General features: G+C 35.8%; 1 protein-coding gene across 3 annotated transcripts in view; it reads left to right on the top strand.

Annotated features, from left to right (window-relative positions):
- MRC1 (mannose receptor C-type 1) overlaps positions 1-23,588 on the top strand; it is a 172,245-nt gene that overhangs the window by 107,024 nt on the left and 41,633 nt on the right. For all 3 annotated transcript variants that reach the window (XM_082385247.1, XM_082385248.1, XM_082385249.1), the window contains 6 exons: positions 4,323-4,436; positions 7,565-7,711; positions 12,220-12,405; positions 15,457-15,614; positions 17,949-18,059; positions 22,935-23,050. In XM_082385247.1, coding sequence (XP_082241373.1) covers positions 4,323-4,436; positions 7,565-7,711; positions 12,220-12,405; positions 15,457-15,614; positions 17,949-18,059; positions 22,935-23,050 — 832 coding nt within the window. The remainder of the gene's footprint in view (positions 1-4,322; positions 4,437-7,564; positions 7,712-12,219; positions 12,406-15,456; positions 15,615-17,948; positions 18,060-22,934; positions 23,051-23,588) is intronic.

Raw genomic sequence — 23,588 nt, forward strand, 5'->3', positions numbered from 1 at the left:
TAAGATATAGGAAGTGAAATTGGCTAGTTACTTTGATTGTTTTTGCCAGTTTCCATATGGTGCTGGGTGGAGAACAAATTGGACCACAGTATAGAAAAGAACAATACAGTGTACTATTGGACAGTAATACGTCTTCTATTACAACTAAGTTCAAAAGTAGGTATAAACTGTTTCAGACGATACATGCAGGAAAATTACAACATTAAAAAGTTTAGCATGTGGAATTGATGCTTTGTGTAATAATACTAAAAAAATTTGGTCATCTTCTTTATAAAATTACAAACACATTAGAGAAAAAATTGTGGACGACACTTCTCAGCTTTAAGTGATATATTTAACACAAAACTTGAAATTTGTTTGTAAATCACACTTTTTGCCAACCTGAATTCAACATGGAGTAATAACAATAATAATATTAATAATAGCAATAGCTTACATTTATTGGGCATATACTGTGTATTAGGCCCTGTTTTAAGAAAAATTACTTAATTTAATTCTTCAAAACAAGCCTAGGAGCACCTAGAGTAGATAAGGAGAGTCTCAAAGGATAATTTCCTTAAAGAGTGATCATCTTTTCTCATCATGCCAAACATAGTAATTTAATTAAGCAATCTCAGGCAAAATCTAATTTACTTATTCCTACAGTTCTGTTCAAAACTTCATAGTTTTGAAAACTTAGATATGCATATTTTATTATAAGTTTTAAAACATACCAGAATATTTGATTTTGGGGAATAGCTATATCCAACATATACAAGGAACTCATACAACCCAACATCAAAAATAGACCCCCAAAGCCTGAGAAAAACCAAAAAAACTTGAAGAGACATTTTCTCAAAGAAAACATACACGTGAAAAGATGCTCAACATCATTAATCATCAGGGAAATGCAAATCACAACCACTGTGAGATACCACTTCACACCGGTTAGAGTGGCTATTATCAAAAAGACAACAAATAACAAGTGTTGGCAAAGATGTGGAGAAAAGAGAACCCTCATGTGCTGTCAGTGGGGATGTAACTGGTGCAGCCACTATGGAGAACCGTATGGAGGGTCCTCAAAAAATTAGAAATAGAGCTACCATGTGATCCAGCAATTTTACTTCTGATTATTTACCTGAAAAAAACCAAAAACACTAATTCAAAAAGACATATGCATTCCAGTGTTCATTGCAGCATTATTTACAATAGCCAAGATATGGATACAACATAAGTGTCCATTGATAGACAAATGGATAAAGAAGATGTGGTATATATATACATACACACAATGGAATATTACTCAACCATAAAAAAATGAAAATTTGCCATTTGTGACAACATGGGTGACTCTAGAAGGTATTATGCTAAGTGAAATAAGTCAGAGACAAATGAATACCTCTTGATCTCACTTATGTATGGAATCTAGAAAACAAAACAAAATGAAAACAGATGCATAGATACAGAGAACAAATGGGTGGCTGCCAGAAGGGAGGGCGGGTGGGGGAGTAGGTGAAATAGTTAAAGAGGATTAAGAGGTACAGCCTTCCAGTTATATAAAAAAGTATTGGCATATAATACACAGCATAAGGAATATGGTCAATTATATTGTAATAACTTTGTATGGGCACAGATGGTTACTGGACATTGTGGAGATCATTTCATAATGTATGCAATGTCAGATCGCTATGTAGTATACCTGAAACTAATGTAATATTGTATGTCAACTATATTTCAATAAGAAAAATAATTTATGAAAAAAATCAATGTTCAGTGGTATTTAATAGAATAATTATTAACATAAAATATAGTATCAACATGACACTGATCCCAGAATGACATTTCTAAGGTACAGACTAGTAGACAGGCATCTCCTCCTGACACCTTATAAGTTATCTATTTACATGAATGAGGTGAGATGGCAGTTTTTGTTGGTTTCTTTAATTTACCCTAAAGAGACATAAGTAATAGTTTAGTACTCAAAAGAGTTTTAATAACTATGTAAAATAATTAATAAACTAAAGGGAAACCATCAATGAGATGAATAACTATAAAATTGATTTACTATGAATGAATTTCTATCACTTCATTATCAGTATTTTCTTTTTAATGAATGCAGTCATAGTCGATGATGCTCATTGCAGAGATTTAAGACTAAAGAAATATTAAGATTTTCCCTTTTGATAATGTCATTTCCTTGACATAGCTTGTAATAAGTATTTTATTTTTTGGTAAAATTCCAACTTTGGAGAACCAAATGCTGAGTCTTCACAGGTAACCAGAGTGAGTTCTGCCATGGGCTATTGTTTGGGGAGGGATGACATTTATCAGAAATATCTTTTTAGTTCATGGTTCTTTACTTAAAGGTGCTCTAACATCTAAACTTATCTGGAAAGTGTATGATATCAATAATAGTAACTCACAGGCAAATTTAATTTAAACAAGGGTTGAATTCACTGGAAACACCGAAGTGAACCCTGGGTGCAAGTCCTAATTTACTAATCCTCTGTTTCACTCTCCACAAGTTTCTTAACTTCTCTATCCTCAGTGTCTTCATCTGTAAAATGAAGGCACTGGACGAGATACCTCTCAAGGTGTATAAAGTACCTAAGGGCAAGAGCTGTACTAACTCAGACTTTTTTTTCTAGAACACTTGATAAAGATAAGTGAATCTGAATTAAATTTCACTGACTTTTTACATGCTAGTAGTTAATTTCATCCCGTTTTTATTACTTTATTGAAAGAAATTACACAATAGGGTTTACTTTTCAGTCAATAACTCCAGTATTGGATTCAGTTCAGTTCATTAAGCATCAACCTACCTAATCAATATCAACCTAGTCAATATCCTTAAGTGGGTTCTCCCTTTGTCAGTGCCTTTCTGCCAGATGCTGAATAAACTAACAGCATTCAGGTCACATTTCTCCAAGAATGTGATCTGTGCTTTTATGGGATTGGGGAGCAAAAAATGTGAGATATGATTCTGGGGCATTGAGTCACTGTAATCCCCTTTCATTTGAATTTGTGACATGAATGTGTGTCTATATCAGCTAATGAAAAATTGGGGAAAATTTCGGTGAATTTGGATAGCTTAGTTGGTTGTATCAGAACTAAAGGGTCTGGGATTTGATGTCATAAGAACCCAGGTTTAGGGACTTCCCTGGCGGTCCAGTGGTTAAGACTCCGTGCTTCCGATGCAGGGGCGTGGGTTTGGTCCCTGGTCGGGGAATTAAATCCCCAAAAGAACCTAGGTTTAAATTTCAACTCTGCACATGACATCTAAACTCTTTGGGTGTCAAATTCCTAATCTGTACAATGGAGATGGCGGTACCTAATTAGAGTTTGTGAGGATTGAAAACGAGCGAAAACAGTGCCCTGAATATAGTAAGTGGTTATTCTCACCATTGAAAAGATCTGACTGGGGAATATATCCTCTAGAGAACAGTAAACATAAAGTGGTCCTTTATGATTACCCTTTATGTTTATAGACACTTCAGGTTGGTATTTTATTTAAGACAAAGGATAGTTTTCCTTTTCATTAATTCTTTTAAATCAACTAAAAAGAATATAGAGAAAACAGCAAATCCATGGTTTATAAAGTTATATGTAATAGCACATTAGAGTTGTCTAACCTGGGCGGGCTGCAGTCCATGTTGCTTCTGTTTTGTTTTTTATTGCATCTCAGGCCTAGCACAGACTTTGAAACATTGTAATTATGATTTATTAGCTGCCTAAGTAAAGTGTTATTCATAGTAGCACAAGCACGTAGTGTTTAGATTTTAATCATCATCTTAATGAGGAAAAAAATGGATTTTTTAAAATGTCATCGAATAAAATTCTGAGAGTAAGCTCTAAAATATGAGGTCAGGGTAGTAACTTATGAGAGTGATATAGATTGAAATGTGTATTAAACTTTTTTATGATAGAAAACGGTGACTTTGATACAAAATAAATCTTAGTTTTACTCTAAAATGAAGTAAACATGTTTTTGTTTGATGATAGTCAAAGAGAGTCTTCTCCAAATTAGAAGCACATTCACACGATCCTACAGAAGTCATCAAGATGCTGGGGGCTGAAGCCTGGTCACATCTGGGTTAGACCCTTAGCAAGAATTAGCAAGACCATTCCTGGCTTATCTGTGTTCTCATCTCAGTTTCTTTACATGCCGATGGAGGTAATGGTTGTACTTGCTTACCCCTGATGGGAGGCTCAAAGGAGACATGCTTGGCATGATTTTCATTACTTCTCTCTAGTACATTTTGATTCAAGTACCTAATTCTGAATTTGATTTCACCATCTTTTCTGAATGTCAGTTTTGTTTTTGTTTTGCTTTTGTCGTAAAGGGTTAACCAGTTCCTTGACCTCAGGACTCTGGATTGGACTGAACAGTCTGAGTTTCAACAGTGGATGGCAGTGGAGCGGAGGCAGTCCGTTCCGATATTTGAACTGGTTACCAGGTAGGGTTAAGCTCATCTGATTAACTTGGTGGGGTTAAGCGGGTTGAATTCGTCTGCATTTTAACTTAGCTAGGTACCATGGAGACCTTCATCAGCTCACATGTAGATCTCAAAGAGAAGAACTGGGAGATTTCATCAAGTACAGTTTATTTCTTACCTTGCTTTGAAACCTGCCAACTAGATTTGAATACTCTAACACCAAAAGGTTATTCCAGCTTTCTGGGAAAAGGACTTGTCTGGAAGGATAATCACACACGTCAATAGAGGACTCTGTTAAAATATATATTCTCAGAGCATCCTTGATTTGCTAGGTATTATATTCAAAAATTTGATTTTATATTTATGATATATATATATAATATTATAATGCTACATAGTATATTCAAAGATTTTATACATATTTATTTATATCTACACACACACTATGAATTTAAGAAATTTAAATTGTTTTGGGCTGGAGAATTTCTCATTATCTTGAGCCATGAGATATTTGCAATATTTCTGTCATCGTTATAATGATCTGAAGGTCTACGTTGACGCCATTTTCTCCTATTTTTAATCGACTACAGTTGGATTAAAAATAATACCAGCCACAGATTGTAATATTCCGTACTAGTATCATCATTCATGAGCAGTTTTGTTGACAGTTTGCCGTTTAGTTGTAGAAAAACACAGGGGATGATCAAGCCTTCAACGGCTTTCCCATTATTTGGAGGACAGAAAATGCTCTGAGCTAATTATTTCTATATTGTTGTAACATAGAGGTAACAGAACATAAAAGGAGACTAGATGATAAAGATGTTTTACATATACAGAAGTTATTCTGAGAAAACAAAAGGACCAATGATGACAAAAAGTCTTCATCTTATTCACCAATACCAACCATTGTTAGTGGCTGCTTAAGGCACTCTACTGAGTATGATTCTTCACTCCCAACCCAGGCCCCATCCTGTACTAATCTTGATTTATTAGGAAAGTGTGCAGGTAAGGATTAGTGATGTCTGCCGTGGGTGTGGGAAAGGATGGGTCACATTTTCATTTACCAGTTCTGCTATGGAAAATACTGGTGTGGTGTTTCTTCATATGGTCAGACTTCTTTTTTAAAGCCATCGAATGGTTTTTGCATTTGGCTTAGAAAATTATACTCTCTGTTTTCCATGTTACCGACTTATGGTATTAAAAAGAAAAAGAAAAACTTTGAAATAAATAGATAATATTCGGAATATGCTAAAACATGAGAGGGAATTTTTAGAGGCTATACGTTGGTTTAAACTGATTAGATTTTACTATGAAATTTGACTTTCAATGTACCCCTTCAATGCATGATGTTTACAGGGCTGTCACTAAGAGTCAGCTCTGCTTTCCTCTGGAATATGGTAAGTAAACACTGCTGCAAGGGAATATAAGGTGTGCTATTTATGAGTGAGAATTTGATTTGTCTGCTTACTGACTCAGTCACACTAAATTGGAGAATGCCAGTTGGCTTAGTCAGATCATTAGGCAATAATAATCATTTGTTGGGGGATTAGAGTTTATTCTTTGCTGCTTAATTATTGTAGGCAGATCATTTTATTTATTACTCAACTTTAAGTGATGATTATTGTAATATTTAACCACTTGCATTCTGAGAGTTCAGTGAGAAAATTGAGGGGTCTAGATTCTGTGAAAGTGCGGAATAAAATTGGAATATTAATGAGAAAGGAAAAGAAATGTCCTTCCTTATTAAACCAATTCCTGAGAAGTAGGTGCAAAATTAAATCACCTTCTGAAATAATATGAGAGTTTCTTCAAATGAAAATTAGAAACCTTGTAGAACATTAGAAGTTGTTATTGTATAAATTGTTCAATCAGCCTTCAATTGAGTACTTACCAAGTAAAGCATCTATTAAAATACATCTACATTTGAAGTGAGGATATTTTACACAAATGGTATAGAAGTGTGAATTCAAATATATAACTATAGTAACCATTTAAAGACAAAGAGTTGATATATTAAAGTAGGTATTGGTGTTCTATTGATAAATAACTGTATTACTATGATTTACCAGCTCATATATTAAATAATAACCGTTAGCTGTAAAATACATTATTGTTTCCGAAAGTTTCTTTCTAGTACTGGTACCTTATCTGTTAGTTCAGTTATACTGGAAGTTTGGTCATACTATCAACACATTTAAAAAACATCTTTATCCTTATCACTAACAATTTTTTCTTTGTGTGCTATTCAAGCAACTTCCAAAAATTTTTGACAAAGGCTTTATGGAGCAGATGATGTGATTCCCATCTTTCGGGAAGGGAAAGTGTGGTCCAGGTCCAGGTCGTAAACATGTCAGAGGTCACAAAGCAGAATCATTGGCAAAATGTGACTCATCACCCTGTCTTCTCTTGTGAGATGGAGCAAGTTTTTAGAGCACTGGTTTCAAAATCATTTATTAAAGTGGTGGAAAAGCATGAGAAATGTGGGTATCGATGCATGTATCGATTGCATTAAGAAAGCTGACTTGACCTGGTTCTTTAATCAGTTTCCAGTAAGCAATGAGATGAGAGGTTAGCTGCTAAAACTATTCTTCAGTAGGCTGAGTTGAAAATCTTGAGAGAGAGTCTGAGCTCTGGGAGTTCCTTCTCTTTCTCTTCCCATTGCCTTCTTTCCTGCCTCTTCTTTCTAACTGGAGAAAGTTTTCCCATGTCCAGAAATTCTCTGGCTGGTCCTCACAGTTAGCTTGACTTAGGTTTTTGGGGAGGTATCGACAATGTTGAATACGGCTGATTTGGAACATCGTGTATTCTTTTGTTATTTACTCCCCTATCATACATAAAATAACCCAGTGTGAAGATTGTTCAGGGTTTAAGGTTTAGCTCTATCGTTTGATATTGTGGGGAAAAATTTATTTCAAAGAAGTAAACTTATATAATCAACATTTCAGGTATTGGAATGATCCAACAATGAGAAAACAAATAGACACGCAACATGTCTTTTGCTCTGCAGGCAGTAAATATTTATTTGTGAATGTGTAGCAGAAAGGGTGGGGATCCATTAAATGCCAAGGATAAACACACGAGGCTCTGGGGGGTCTATCTACTTGTAATTACTATAATAGTCCCCCTTTTATTTTTTCTTTTCCCCAAAGGAAGTCCATCAGCAGAACCAGGAAAAAGCTGTGTGTCACTAAATCCCGGGAAAAGTGCTAAATGGGAAAATCTGCAATGTGTTCAGAAACTAGGCTATATTTGTAAAAAGGGCAACACAACTTTGAATTCTTTTGTTATCCCCTCAGGTAAGTGATCTATTTGATCTGAAGTGTATAAAATATTATAATTTAAAGATCAAATTACAGTCTAGTCCTAACTGCAGGCAATGACAGGTTTTGTTGATCATTTATGGTATCAATTTAATGATATTCCTACAGAATGTCTTTTTGTTGGTTGGGAACCTTTCCTGAGTGTTCTGGAGTGTTTGGGCATGAGCAAAGCCTTTGACACAGCATTAATAAAAATTTTATCTTCACAGCTGCCCTATGAGGTAGGTATTATTATTCACACATTTTAGATGAGGAAAAAGATATTCAGAGGATATAAAAAACTCACACATGTGACAAAACTGGAATCCAAGCTAGGAAATCAGTATCTGAAAGGGATGTTTTTATTATGTCCTCACTATTTAATGGCCTATCTGGGTGCCAGTGTTATTTAGTTTAACATATACACTGAAGTCTTCACCAAAATGGAATAAAACATCCCAGAAGTAGTCACTGAATTTTATATATAGGCTAGACCAGCGGGGGAAAAAATGCAATTATGCTCTCTATTATAATTTTATAGAAGAATTAAGCTACTAAGCCCAGAATGCATTTTTCTCTTCAAATTGACAGAAAGCAAACTAACTAGTGATACATTTTTTTCACCATCAGCTGTTTTTGGAGAGACACTTAATACTTAAAGGTCATTTATGTATGTATATATATATTCTGCTTGGAAAATCTGACAGCGTGGCATTCTTTACTTTTTTTGCTCCTTGACTTTTAAAAGCAATTTCATTTATTTTAAAATATGATCGACATGGCTAGAAAGTCCAAGGTACAACATGATAAATATTGATAATTTCTTCCAGTTCTTACTTCAAATTTGCAGTTCCTTTCTGAATAACTGTGTCTGTGTGTATATCCTTACCTAGTTATTCTATGAATATATGAATAAATATGTTTGTAATTCTTTTCGTCTGTTTTATACAAATGGCAGCATATGATACACTTTGCTCTACTTTTTTCACTTAATAAATATTTTGGGCATCATTCTATACAGTACATAGGTGGCTTCTGTGTTCATTTTTATTCTGTACATTAGCCATTGCAGGGAGAGACCATATTGTTTTTTAACCAGTCCCCTATTAATGGAACTTCAGTTTACTTCCAATTTTTTATTATTGCAAACAATCCCGCAGTGAGTAACTTTATACATATGTCATTTGATGTGTGTGATTATTCCTAGAAGTGGAACTGCCAGATCAAAGAGTGGGTGTGTTTGCCATTTTAATGCATACAAATATGGCGGAGCTCTCCAATGGATATAGATGAGGGTCCCATTATTGGGTTTGATTATACTTTACAGGGTCACCCTTATGGCTGTGGGCACGCCTCAGGGAGACCTCAGTCATTTTTGTATTTCATCTCCTCTATTCCTCCCATACGAGAAATGGTACTGATATAATCCTTCCCTCTTGGAAGAGCTCATATAATTCTTCTTCAGAAGATTTGGAATTACCACTTAGGGGATGAGGAGAATGGTGGTTTTATCATATCTGAGGTAAGGAGACGGAATTCTGTAACTTGGCCTTGTTCCTTAACCCCCCAGTTTTAGTTTCCTATCTATTAAGTGGAGATACTAACACTTGTTCTTCCTGTGAATGTTTGTTCATATTGTCAAGCACTCAGTCCATTATTCTTATTTCTCTGCTATGCCTGTTACTGAACCAAACTTGGGTCTGCTGGTCTGCGTGCAGTAAAGCCAATCTACTGACACCGGCTTGTGGTGAAGGGAATTGCAGGGTTTATTGCAGGTGCCAAGCAAGGAGTCCAGGGCAGCTAGTGCTCGAAACACTGAACTCCCCTATGGGTTTCAGGAAAGCACTTGTAAAGGCCAGGTGAGGGAGGTGGGTTGCAGGGTATGTGATCAGCTTGTGCACAATTCTGTGATTGGTTGATGGTGAGGGAATAGGGCAGTGTCCCAGGGGTTAATGTTATCAATCCTTAGGTGCCAACACGCTCATGATCATCAAGTAGTTAATTTCTTCCATTTTGGTGGTTTTAGCATCTGTAAAACAACTCAGGAAATGTCCATCAGATACTATTATCTGGGTACTTCAGAGAGGAGCTACAGCAGAGGATATGGGGGAGGGGGGTCTGTCCCAGGAAGGCCCCCTAGTGTCCTGCTCGGTTACATGCCTTACTTGCTTCACTTGCTAACTTTCACTTCCCATTGGTTTTTGAATTTCTCTATACTTCCTGGATTAATCATTCTATCTTTTCTATAAACTCAAATAAACCAGAGCGTGGAAAAGCATATCAGAGTTAGGATTATGAAGCATACATTATTGGTGACTCTCTCGGACAAGGGTTCCACCTCGTCCCCTGTTTGTCTTTGCAATGCCACCCTGTTCGTCCATGATCCCTAGGTTGCTAGAGCTACACTGTCCATTTCAGTAGCCACTAACCACATGTGACCACTGAGCACATGAAATGCGGCTAGTTCCAACAGAGATTTGCTGTGAGTGTAAAATACACGCTGGACTCACAAGACATAGCATGAAAAACAAAAGTAAACGATCTCATTTTTTAATTGATTACATATTGATATGATAATATTTTGGATATATTGGGTTAAATATGATGTATTGTTATAATGAAAGTTACCTGTCTCTCTTGAGACTTGTATTTAACATGGCAACTGGCAAATGTATAATTCCATACGTGGCTCCCATTTGTAATTCCATACGTGGCTCCCATTTATAATTCCATACGTGGCTCCCATTTGTGGATTATGTTATATTTCAGACAGTGTTGCTGTACAGGAATAAGCCACTTTTTGTGGCTGCCCCAGGGGACGCCTCTTCATTGGTTGTTTTCATGTTTTGAAATATTTTAAAAGTGCATCTGTTTAGTTTTTGAAGCCCTCAGCATGTGCTGGCATCATTTTCAGCTTCTTGAGCAGCAAAATTAAAATATCCCACAAGAGGGCTCCAGAGTGATACTAACCTGTTTTCTTTCTTTCTTTTTTTTTTTTTGGTAACCACTGGAACTGTATAGAAGGAATAGATTTTCTAAAAATATGCATTTTTCTGTTATAATAATACAGTGTTTGGATCTCAGGACTGCCTATTTACTTGAATGACTGTACACAGAATCTTGAGCTTTTATACAAAGGTGATGCAGACATTCCCAGACTTTGAGAGACTATGGAACTGATACATGAAACAGATAACAAAGGTGCCCTATACTGAACCTTTACTAAGGCAGCACATTTGAGAACATTTAGTATCAAACTTCAATATAGAAATTGACATTCATTTGGCAATATAGTCCCTCTTTAAGCAAGATATATTGCTCAATTGCTGTTTGATATAATATCCATAAAATAGTCATAATAAGCTGTTGTATAGTAAATATAACTTCAATTCTTTTTCTTGACCAACGATTCACAACACTTACTCTGTGCCAGGCCCTGTGCCATTTCAGGGCCTATATGAGGGTGAATAAAGCGAGTCTCTTGCCTTCGAACGTTGTTACTGTCACTTCCCCTAGCTCATTACTGTCAGTGCATGTTTGTAATGTATAGTCAAGGTCATGAAATTTGGCCCTGACTACTAGTAGCAATAATCAGGACATTGGTCACTGTTACTCGTTTGATTAAATAAACATTGTTGTCGTATTTGTAATTTACAGTCGTATTATCTCAAGTGCAGAAGAACGCAGTGAGGATGGGTAGTTTAATATTAGTACGAGTATTAATATTATTTACAATTTTTTATATACATGGATAGTTTGGTTCATGTGATGTGACTGGCCCAACATCACACAGCTTGTGGCAGATTCAGATTTTGCCTGAAAGACTTTGGAATCGAAGTCCCTGTGATTTCTGCACTGTTATGTGTCATCTTTTGGGAGCAAGTCCACGGCAATGGGTTAGTTCAAAGGCACAGGTGTCCGGCTCACACTGCCATGGTTTCAGAAGCTCCTCGGTGACCCCTCCTCCTGCCCCCCACCCATTCTAGGCCCTGTGTCAGCACGTCTTTCTCCTGCCTGCCTTGTGAGTCTTGCCCATCCTCTGAGGAATGGATGGCTTCCTAATGTCCGTAGAATAGAGGTAAATTGAAATCTTTTGAGGAATGAATACATTATATGACAAAGCTCTCGTGCTTCCAGTATTTATAGAACATGCTTAGGACAGGTCTGCCGATGATAAAATGCAGACGAAATGAAACAGTCTATTGTATCTTACTGTGGCCTTGTTGTAGGTACAGTTGAAAATAAGAACAGATTTCTCATCTGGCTTTATTTTAAAATGAAAGATGACTTCCATATCATCTTTAGTCTAAAAGCAAACACAATCTCGTCTATCTTTTGTGAATACCTATGCCAAAAAATGGAAAAATAAATATTAGCTATATTTGCCTATGACTATGACTGTTTCCTATAGAGAATGATAGAAAATATTATTAAATTTAAAAATTTTGAAAACAATAAAAAAAGCTCCTTTTAAATGTTTTCCAAACTCTTTTTTTTTTTTCTAGAAAGTGATGTGCCTACCAACTGTCCAAGTCAGTGGTGGCCGTATGCAGGTCACTGTTACAAGATTTACAGAGAAGAGAAGAAAATCCAAAGAGATGCCTTGATTGCATGTAGGAAGGAAGGCGGTGACCTAGCAAGTATCCACAGCATCGAGGAATTTGCCTTCATTATCTCCCAGCTGGGCTATGGTAAGAACTTCATCTGTAATACACGTGATTCTCGTCTTCCTGACTTACCACCCATCTTTGGAAAATTTAATCATAAATGTTCAATCTAATAACCTAATAAATTCAAGTTAACTATTCAATGAACAATTTAGTAACAAATATTAATCATGCCTAAAATATTAAAATTATATAACAATTTAAAGAATTTTTACCACTAAGAGAACATTTGAGTTTTTTTAATACGGAATCAACTTATGCATAGTTTTAAAAATCCTGTGTTTCTATATATAATCTGGATTCAGAGCAGTCTACCTTAAATTTGTGAACAGTGTTTCACTAGTTGGAGTTAGTTGTGTGTATGGACATATTTTCTCTTTTAAGGCCCATATTTTGTCTCACAGGAGAGGTCTCTAAATGAACCATCTCATCCTTTGAATTGTATTTTCTTTATTAATCTAGCTAAGGCTGCTAGAACAATGAGCAGAGAAAGAAAGAATTTATTTGACTGGAGTGGTTAGATGGTGGCCTAAAGCTTTTAAAGAAATTTGCATCTCCATTTTAGGACTATAAGAGACAAAGAGAAAATGCAGTAACTAAATATTGTAAAGTTTTAAAAGATTGGCCCTATCAAAAACATTTAAAAAGTGAGTAAAACGAGTTGGGAATGCTTATCCTGAAGGGGAGGAGGGCGAGGAAGGAAGTAATGATGACGGGCACTCGGTGGTACTTGCTGATTAAATGATGACCATTTTCTGCTTCCACTTATGAGACTGCAGAATAGCTGGACCTTTTCATTTCCAGAGAGCAAAACAAGAGGAAATGGATGGTGGTGATGGTGGGGACTGCTTCCTGACACTTCCTGCCTGAAAACTGATAGGCTCGGGGATAGGGGAGAAGAAAAAAACAATGAACAAATAGATGAGAAAAATAGAGTAGTCTCAGAGAAAGATGGAAAATATCCCCAACACTGCTGCTCTGAGTGCCAGTGCTGAATGGAATCGTTTCTCCTTCGCTCTCCTCACTGAGTTTGGTAGCGTGATGATGATATTCTGCTACAGCCCATAAATAATTTCTTGATTATTCTACATTTACCTATCCTGGAGCATCTGGACTACACGATAATAATGTAATCAGAAGCAATGTATCTGAATAATATCATGACATAGATGGCATGATACTTATAGTAGGGAATAAAGTTTGCAAGTGAATCAGTGGAAAACACATTAGTTAAGAGGCTGTAGGGCTAACGTGCAAATTTTGCTCTACTTTATATATAATATGGTCTAGTAATAGGAGAACCTTATATATTTATTGCTATAGTTATTTTAGGAGTTTGGATGACGAAGGTTGCTTTTAAACTCAGCTGGAGAATTAGTAAACTTTCACGATGGAAACCTTCTCTTTTTTTTTTTTTTTTCTTTTTTATTATTGATAAAGATTTATTTATTTAAAACAATACAAATAATATTGATAAAGGTAAAGGAAAGTTATAAAATTAAAATCATTGTTTCTAAGTCAGAAGCCTAGAAAACCTTTTTTCAGCTAGTTGAGTTGATATCTTTCATGTTAATCATGGAAATACAGCGGATAAATTGGGACCTACACATATAAGTTATGACTCCATCAACAAAGACAGCTTCCCTAACAGATTGATAAGTCCGTCTAACAACTTTATGCTCACATCTTATATATTTTTGGAGGATCAAGCTTGTGCATACAAAAGCTAGAGGGGGAGAACAGTTTAGTGAGAAAAATGTTTATCAGAAACTCTTAATACTTTATTATAATTGTGGGACTTGGGAGTTTAGGTTTTCTTTGGTCTTGAACCTAAAAACCTTGAGGGGTACATGAGGTCATTTTGGAGTCTATATTTGCTGCCCAAAGAACATGATCTGCCAGATTAAGTGAAAGGAAAAGGGATCATCCTGGCAATGCCATTCATGTTTCATGGTGCTGGAAACATCTGCTGGGACTGGCACCAGGCCAGTCAGGGACTTCTCCAAAAGCAAAGTTGAGTGACAACTTTTAGGAGGAAGAGACTAAACCATTTAGGGAAATTCCTATATGATGCGGCATATTTCTCATTTTCTACTACAACATCATCTTTACAAACTTTTGGCAAGTAATTTAGTTTAACTGTTTAAAGAACATATGAAACTTAAATAGATATCGAATTGTGTAGTCCTTCAATTTTTAAAATATGGAAATGTGTATGATTTTAGCCACGAGACCTCAGGCCTATTTTGTCCCATTTTTACTTATGATATTTAGAATTCTTAGAATTAAAACTACTGATAAATCAATAATGCTCTTCATAGAATTTTCAAAACAGAATGATCATCTTTTATATCTATACCTGGTTGTTTTTATTTTAACTTTTGTTTGTTATTTGGGTTTTTCTGGTGTTTCACAGTGAAAATGGTGGCAGATTCATTCATATACATAGACTGATAAATAAGTGCTAAATGCCAGAAGACAGCCCAACCCTTCAGTTTATATATCTTCTCACTGTATGGTTCATTTTCACTCCTATTACAGTGATTAAACTTTAACAGAAGCACCTAGAATGTTCTTGATGACATCATCAGTAAAATAGGAGTGGTTTTTAATTTTTATTACTTTAAAACATTCATGAGATTTAATAGTAGTCAAATAGATTTATGTATAAATAAGCTACCATATTTCCAGCACCATGAGTGTGGTTGGTATGGTAAATTATTTATAACAAAAAAGCAGCTTCACAAGATAGAGGGTAACGATAGATCTACTTCAGTTTCCGTTTAACAACTCCCAGGAGATAGAATTTGCAGTAGCACAACAACAGAATATAGTCACATTCACAATGTGAAGAATACATTACACATTTTAAACTAAAATTGACAACATAAAATGTAGTTGACATCTCAGTCTACAGAGGTAGATCCGTTTAAAGCTCAAGAGGATGGTCTTTCATGCTAGTGATAATATCAAGGGAGCTGTTGATAAAGAATGGGTCTTCCTTTCCTGATAACCTTCTGATGTTTAGAAAGAAAAGTTTGGGTAAATGACTTCTGTGTTTTTCTTCCTGTTTAGAGCCAAGTGATGAGTTATGGATTGGCTTAAATGACATCAAGATTCAAATGTACTTTGAATGGAGTGATGGAGCCCCTGTAACATTTACCAAATGGCTTCGTGGAGAACCAAGTCATGAAAACAATAGGCAGGAAGACTGTGTGGTGATGAAAGGCAAAGTAAGGCAACTTTTGTTACTGATATCTAGCAAAAGCCACAGGGAAATTTTCCTTCTGTCCCACTTATTACATACGATTGTTTCCATTGTTTCTATTCTACTTAATTGACATAGATCAAGGTTGAACGAGAATTCAGATTCAGTGTTTTGAGTCTCTCTCAATTGTCTGGCACACCCAAATTCTCAAGAGGACTAGAAAAGCAACAGACAGAAACTTTCATTTCAAAGATGAAATTAACCAATAACGAACGCTCATATCATTCCTATGCTTGGTTCTAAGTTTGTTTTTTTTTAAATTTTTATTGGAGTATAGTTGATTTTCAGTGTTGTGTTAGTGTCTACTGTACAGCAAATTGAATCCGTTATCCGCTCTTTTTTAGATTCTATTCCCATATAGGTCATTGCAGAGTATTGAGTAGAGTTCCCTGTGCTATATACAGCAGGTCCTTATTAGTTATCTATTTTATATATAGTAGTATGTATATGTCAATCCCAATCTCCCAATTTATCTCCCCCCTTTCCCCCCGATAACCATACGTTTTCTACATCTGTGACTCTGCTTCTGTTTTGTAAATAAGTTTATTTGTACACTTTTTTTAGATTCCACGTATAAGTGATATATATTTGTCTTTCTGTGTCTGACTTAACTTCACTCAGTATGACAATCTCTAGGTCCATCCATGTTGCTGCAATTGGCATTATTTTGTTCTTTTTTATGGCTAATATTCCGTTGTATATATGTACCACATCTTTTTTATCCTTTCCTCTGTCGATGGACATTTAGGTTGGTTCCATGTCCTGGCCATTGTAAATAGTGCTGCAATGAACATTGGGGTGCAGGTATCAAATTATGGTTTTCTCTGGGTATATGCCTAGGAGTGGGATTGCTGGGTCATATGGGAGTTTTATTTTTGGTTTTTGGAGGAACCTCCATACTGTTCTCCATAGTGGCTGCACCAATTTACATTCCCACCAATGGTGTAGGAGGGTTCCCTTTTCTCCACAGGTGGTGGCACATGTTTTTACATGGCTTGATTAATCAATTCAGAGCTTTGGTCCTACTTTTAGCTGGTTGCTCTGAGTGGATGGAGACCTAGCTAGATCTACTCTGGGTCCAACAGCCTAGAGTCTGTGCTTGGAGAGCTACAGCTTTTTTTTTTAGGTTACAAAGAGGTGCCAAATATGAAAAAATGGCTTCCATGTCTTAAATATCACTTTAGCGACTGAAGTATATCTTCAAGTAATCTTTTGTTAATAGAGAATGAAGATGGTGGTTAAGAGGCTTGGTTTTGATGCATGGCTTATTTCCTCATTTGTAAAATAATAATAATAATCGTACCCAGCTCATATGGTGGGTATAAGGATTAAATGGGTTAAGGTGTATAACGTGCACTGTGCCTGGCCCAAACTTCCTGTTCAATAAGTATTAGCTACTGTTTTTATCATTGTGGTTGTTATTATGGTGATAAATTGAAAGCTTAAGAAAAGAGTATGTGTTAATTATTGAAAGAATAGGCAGAAGTGTGTCCTGGGAAGAGGAAACCAGAGAGCATCCTACTTGTAGGGAACTCAAAAGACAGTATGGCTGAAAGCATGGAGTAAGAGGCAGAGGGGTGTGTAGGGAAAATACTGGCCATGACAAAACATGCATTAGCCTGGGAGTAGCCAAACCTAATCTGCAATTTGCAAATATTACACTGGCTGAAGTGTTGAGTACCAGGTTGTAGTGGGTACGGAAAACATTTTTCAAGGTGTTTAGCAGTTAAGGGAAGGAGAAGAGAAGTCATTTAACGTGAAATCTCTAAGGAAGGCAGAAAGGGTGGAATTTGAAGTAGAGTGAAATATGGTACCTTAGCTCCGGGGGGACCCTCATCAATAGAAATGGGAAGAATAGAGGGAAGAAAACTGGTTTCAGGTGTGTTTTCAGGTTGGGCATGTTGCTTGGGGCCTTCTTTCTGGGTGGCTTTAAACGTACTCAGTTAACTTGAAAACAGCTGCCCATAGGGATGGATGAGGAGGCAAACCTTCTGTTGGGACCATCTCTTAAGGGCTTATGAGCATTTTTCATTTCTCTCTAGATCCCCCTCCAGAGTGGCTTGACAGCGAAGATATAAAAAACATACTGGGGCTACAATCTCTTTATATCTTTGTAGCCAAAGTCAAATTTGCAGTTTCCTGGTAAAACGTCCATTTACCTTTCCTTTTCATAGATGCCTTTTTCTCTTAATAACCTCGAATCTTTATTTCCCTTTTCAGAGGTGCAGTTATGAGGAAATAGCACCAAACAACTGATGATCATTGAGTTTTTTTTTTTTTTTTCCTTTGCTTTCTGCAGGATGGGTACTGGGCAGATCGGGCCTGTGAACAGTCTCTTGGCTACATCTGTAAGATGAAATCACAAGCCCAAACTCCAGGAATAGTGGAAGTGGAAACAGGCTGCCGCAGAGTGAGTACAGAACGCACGCAGTGGTTTCATATCAGCAAATATGATGTGATAGCTTTATTTTTGTCTGTGGAGGTACTTAATAATAGGGGCCAACTGCTTCACCTTACAGGTAGTGGTAGTCTATGACGCCAAGGGTCATCAAGGACATTTCCAGTGGATAACCTTAATTTGCAGATAGCAAACAATCCTTAGTCATTTTTTCCATTTATAATATTTCTGGTGAGCCTGTTTCTGGTGGCGAGTCTTCTCAGTAGATCCCTGAGGGTCTGGGAGGCAGGAGGTCTAGACTCTAGTTGGTAGTACCAGGTAGTAACTCAGTTAAACCAAGTCAAACCATGCAATCCTATCGTGCTTTATTCTCACCTGCACCACAGTTAGTAATACCTCCCCGCAGGTCTTATCTTTCTTTGAGGTTAAAGTAAGTGATTTCTGTGGAGCTGTTTCTAAAAGCATAAAGAAGCTGCAAAATATGGGGCGTATGGTTATCATTTTCCTGTTTGATCACTGAGTTGCCCATCTTCCTCTTTTTTCCTTTCTCACTTCTCTTGGATAAAAATAAAGTAGAAACTGATTTTCTGGCCAAGGGTGTCAAGTTGTGATCAAATCATAACAAACACCGGAATTCGTGAAACATAATTGAGTACTGAACAATTAAACCATAAAGAAAAATAGAGCAAACACAGAAAATCATACAATGTGAGAGATAGAAAGGATCTTAGTGATGCTTGAAAACCCCCTTTTAATTTTTGCATTCTGGAAATTTCAGCCCAGAGAAGTGATAACTTTTTACGAGTCACATAGAGGTACGGCTAGAACCCAAGTCTCCTGCCAAGTACACTTTCACTGCTGGTTTCACTACCAGTACACTTACATATTCTTTGCCTAATCATATGCAGGTACAGGAGATTGTGTATTATTGTAATTTTCTATAAGTAATAAACGAATCCTCAAATTTTATTACTTCTACACAATCAAAATTTTGTGTATATTTTTTCTGTGAACTGTCATGTCTACAATGATAAAATCCAATTTAATCATTAGGTTAAATAAGAAAAAGAAGAAATATCAGCCAACTGTTTGTTGAGTGTGGTTATTATGCTTTCAATGATCTTAAAAGATAAACATTACGTTTCTAACTAGACAGGAGAAGATACAAGAACTCAGAGATATTAATTTAGCCAGTTTAAAAACACATGCTTTAGGCACTGATTTCCTCAAATTGCTGGAAAGTCTAGAAAAAAGATCTACTTGTCAACAAAGGAAGATAACATTTTTTTTGTCTGGGCCTGGGTACTTGGTGGTGTAGGGGTATTTCTGAGAATTCAAAACTACAGGCCTTCTGTCATAAAGATCTGGGATTCAGTTTTCAATTCATTGCTACCTGTATGGGAAACCTTGATCTAAGAAATTAACATGAAATGGTCCCAAGTTGCTAATATTCTTGGATGTCTGACAGACACAAATGTAAATCCTCTTTATACAGAAGTCCTCCTTCCCAGGCTGATTGGGAATCCCACAGATGAGTTTGAAATCCAAAATTATAAAACATACCACCAGGAGCTTAGGTGGTGGAATTAATGGATATGACATTAAAGTGAATGTGTTTTAAAATGCTTACAGAAATAAAAGGTGGAATTGAAACCATGGACCAGCCACCAAGTTTTATGTGGTGTTTTCACATGATTAAATTATAAATATTTTTTATTTCCAGTAAGATTGTTTTGACCCATGAATTATTTAGAAATGTGTGTGTGTGTGTGTTTTCATAGTGGTAGAATTTGCTGGTAGTGATGGGGTTTTGTTTGTGTTTTAGTTTCTAAATAATTGGGAGCTACTGTTGATTTAAATTTCACTGCATTGTGCTCATATAAAGTTTTTGTTGTTGTTTGTTGAGATTTTCTTCATTATCTAGTTCATAGTCAGTTTTTATAAATATTCCATCTGTGCTTGAACAGAATGATCTTTGATCTGGGGGTTCAGGGGTCTATATATGGTGACTAGATAAAACTTAACAATTATATCATCCAGATATTCTATATTTCTAATATTTTGTCTGCTTGACAAAATATTCTCCTTGTAATTGTATCAAGTTTTGATTTATGTACTTTGATCTGTATTATATCTTCTTGGTGAATCAGTCCTTCAACTATGTAATTATTTTCTTCATTCATAATGCTTTTTTATCATAAAGTCAATTTTAAATAATATTAATATTGCCACAGAAACTACCTTTTGCTTGGTATTTCCCTGGAAACTCTTTCTCCAGCTGCTTGCTTTTAATCATTAATGTGTCGTTATATTTTAGGAATGGCTCTTATAAATAAATATCTACATTTTCATTTTTAATCTAATTTGAGGAACTCTGGCTTTTAACTGGTAAACACCAGTTTTTGTGCATGACATTGGTTCTATTGAACATATTTATTCCATTTTCCTCCTGTACAGGTTTGGAAGTTATATATTCTTACTCTTTTTTTAAAAAAAATCGTTACCCTTATATTTTTAACATGCATTCCTGACTTGAAGTTAACCAATATCTCTCTCTGCCTCCTGAACAAAATGAATGTTAATTATTCCACTCAAACATTCAAAATTTTTCAAATTTTGAAGTAATGTTAGACTCACAAGAAGTTGAAAAAAAGAGTACCGAGAATTCCCCTGTATCATCCACTCCACTTCAGCCAATGACAGCATCTTCTCTAACCAGAGTACATGATCACTACAGGTAGTCGGCATGGATACAATATTATTGACTAAACTACAGATCTTATTACTATTCCATTCTTTAACTTCCCACCGCCAATTAGGTATCTTTGCTATTTGTCCAGGCAGTTAGACCTGGATTTACTGACATTTATCGACTTCTTTGCTCAGCGTAGACTTTTAGCCCACTTACTCCTCTTGGCTTTCCTTTCTTGCCAAAGTAAATCTTTTAGAACTTCTTTCCCTGGGATTTGGGAGTGGAAAACTCTCTGTCTTTGTTTGAAAATCTCTTGAATTCATCTTCACCCTGCATAGTAATTTAGGTAGGTCATTTTAGAATCCTAGATTGATAGCTGTTTTCTGACAGCACTTTACATATTCCTTCATTTTCTCTTGGCCTTTATTTTTGCCATTGGAGTTCCTACTAGACTAAATCTTCATTTTTTGAAAAGTGGATACTCTGTATTTTCTCTCTGATTGATTTTAAGATCTCATTTTCTCTGTCTGTAAGTACAATGTGTTCAGTTTTGGATTTATTTTATTGGTTCCATTTGGTATTGAGTGTGCCTCTTCATTTTGAGGGTTTGTATCTTTCCATCCTTGAAAATTACCAGTCATTAATTTTATTCAGTGTTTCTGAAACTTCTCTCAGGTTGATTTTCAACCTTCTCATTCTATCATTTATATTTTCTATCAATATGATTTTTAAAACATCTTTTCATAGTCTCATCTCTCTTCTACATTCAGTCAATTTACTAATCTTTCTGAAACCATATTTTCTATATTTAATCTGGCCATTGAGTTTTTAACTTCATATTTTTCTTTTCTAGAAATTCTTTTTTGTGTGTTTGAATCCTCTTGTTCTTTGTTCATAGTATTTTGATCTTTCATCATTGATTCTGTTTCTTCTTTTGTCACTTAAATCATCTCAACATGCTTCTTTTTATATTTTTTCCAGATTGTTTTCTTATGTTAAACTGTTGACTCTCCCTTAAAATGAGACATTTTTCTCACATGGTTTATAATTTTTGATTGTGAATTCATCCCCATCCCATCCCCACCCTGACCCTCAAATGTCATAGTCTTACATGACCTGGATTGTGGAAATATTTCTGTCGTGTGGTTTTACATTTTACTTCTCAAAGTGCCTGCAAGATTCTCCTTCTGTAGACTACATTTTATTTTTTTATTTTTTGGGCTGTAGATTCTCATACAATGTGAATAGTGTAAAGTTGGGACTGGCACCCATCTATGGCACAGACTTGGTATTTATTTTCAAACAGAAGAATTTTTTTCTTCCTTCACCCAGAACCCCAGGCAGGTGACAAGAATCTCTGTCATTTTCTCCTTCTGTGGGTGGAGTTTTCTCGCTCTCCTTTCAAAGAGGGGCTACCCTTAGTGGGTATCATCTTTACGCAAGGACTTCAGTTCTATCTCCCTGCCTCAGGTGGACTGATGGCCAAATATCCTAATCTGTATGGACATTAATACCCCAGCCCCTAGACTCTAGGACCTTAATCTTGGTCTGATACATAACCGGGCAACTACAGTCTCAGCTTGTACATTTTCCATTCCAGCTTTTTAGTTTTGTAGTATTTATTTTTGATACCTGGAGATTTCCCCTTCTTTCTCTCAAACTCTAGTATGGATTTTCTGTTTATTGTTATGTTTTTATTTAGCATGCTTTTATTTCTGTGTGTTTGAAGTGTGGGAGAGGAGGCACATCAAATCATGTTGCCAAAAGTTTGATAAGTACTATCCTGTGACCAGATGGTACAGCTTTATACTCACTATCTACTACTGGCTTCAATAGGTGACTAGGCTTGTTATTCTGCAAATTATTTCCTGTGGTTACCTATTCTAAAACTGAGATCTTAGCCATTTTGTTCAGTTTCTTGGGTAAACATGTCACAAATCATTTTTGTTGGAAGTTGCATCAGAAGTGGAAAGAATGACTCCCCTCACCCCCATTTTGTATCATAATTGCCATTTGAGGAACAATGCACTCCTATTTTCCTTATTCACATAAATTTTCATTGCATGTCAAATTATTCATATTTGTGTTCTTTACACACTTCTATTGTTTATCAATTTGTGTTTCATCATAGAGGAATTATTAAAATAATATTATATAATAAATATGCATGATAATCTGCTTCATAACATCAATAGGGCTGGAAAAGACATGGCTTCTACTGCTATTTGATTGGACACACACTTTCAACATTTACAGAAGCAAACCAAACCTGTGTGAATGAGAAAGCTTACCTAACAACTATTGAAGACAGGTATGCAACTATTTTCATGTTTTTAAAAAAATGTATCAAATAATGAACCATTTCCAAAAAAGCATATCAATGTGCTCTAAATTTCTGAGTAAATTACATTGAATCTTGAAGTATGGTTTGTGAATATAGGAGCATTAAAAATCATATTTTTATTTCGATTCTTCATTGAAAACGCAATAAAATATTTTGCTACTTTTAGTACCATAAAACAATGTTCAGAACAGTTTGCTAATGCTCTGGTAAATGTTGTTTATAGATCTAACTTTATTTATTTATTTATTGGAGTATAATTGCTTTACAATGTTGTGTTAGTTTCTGCTGTACAAAGGAAGTGAATCAGCTATATGTATACCTATATCCCCTCCCTCTTGGACCTCTCTCCCACCGCCCCCCATTCCACCCGTCTTGGTCGTTACAGAGCACTGAGCTGAGCTCCCCGTGCTATACAGCAGGTTCCCACTAGCTAGCTATTTTACACGTGGTAGTATATTTATGTCAAACCTAATCTCCCAATTTGTCGCACCCTCCCCTTCCCCCC

This window comes from Balaenoptera borealis (assembly GCF_965194805.1).
Source record: "Balaenoptera borealis genome assembly, chromosome: 3".
NCBI classification, from domain to species: domain Eukaryota; kingdom Metazoa; phylum Chordata; class Mammalia; order Artiodactyla; family Balaenopteridae; genus Balaenoptera; species Balaenoptera borealis.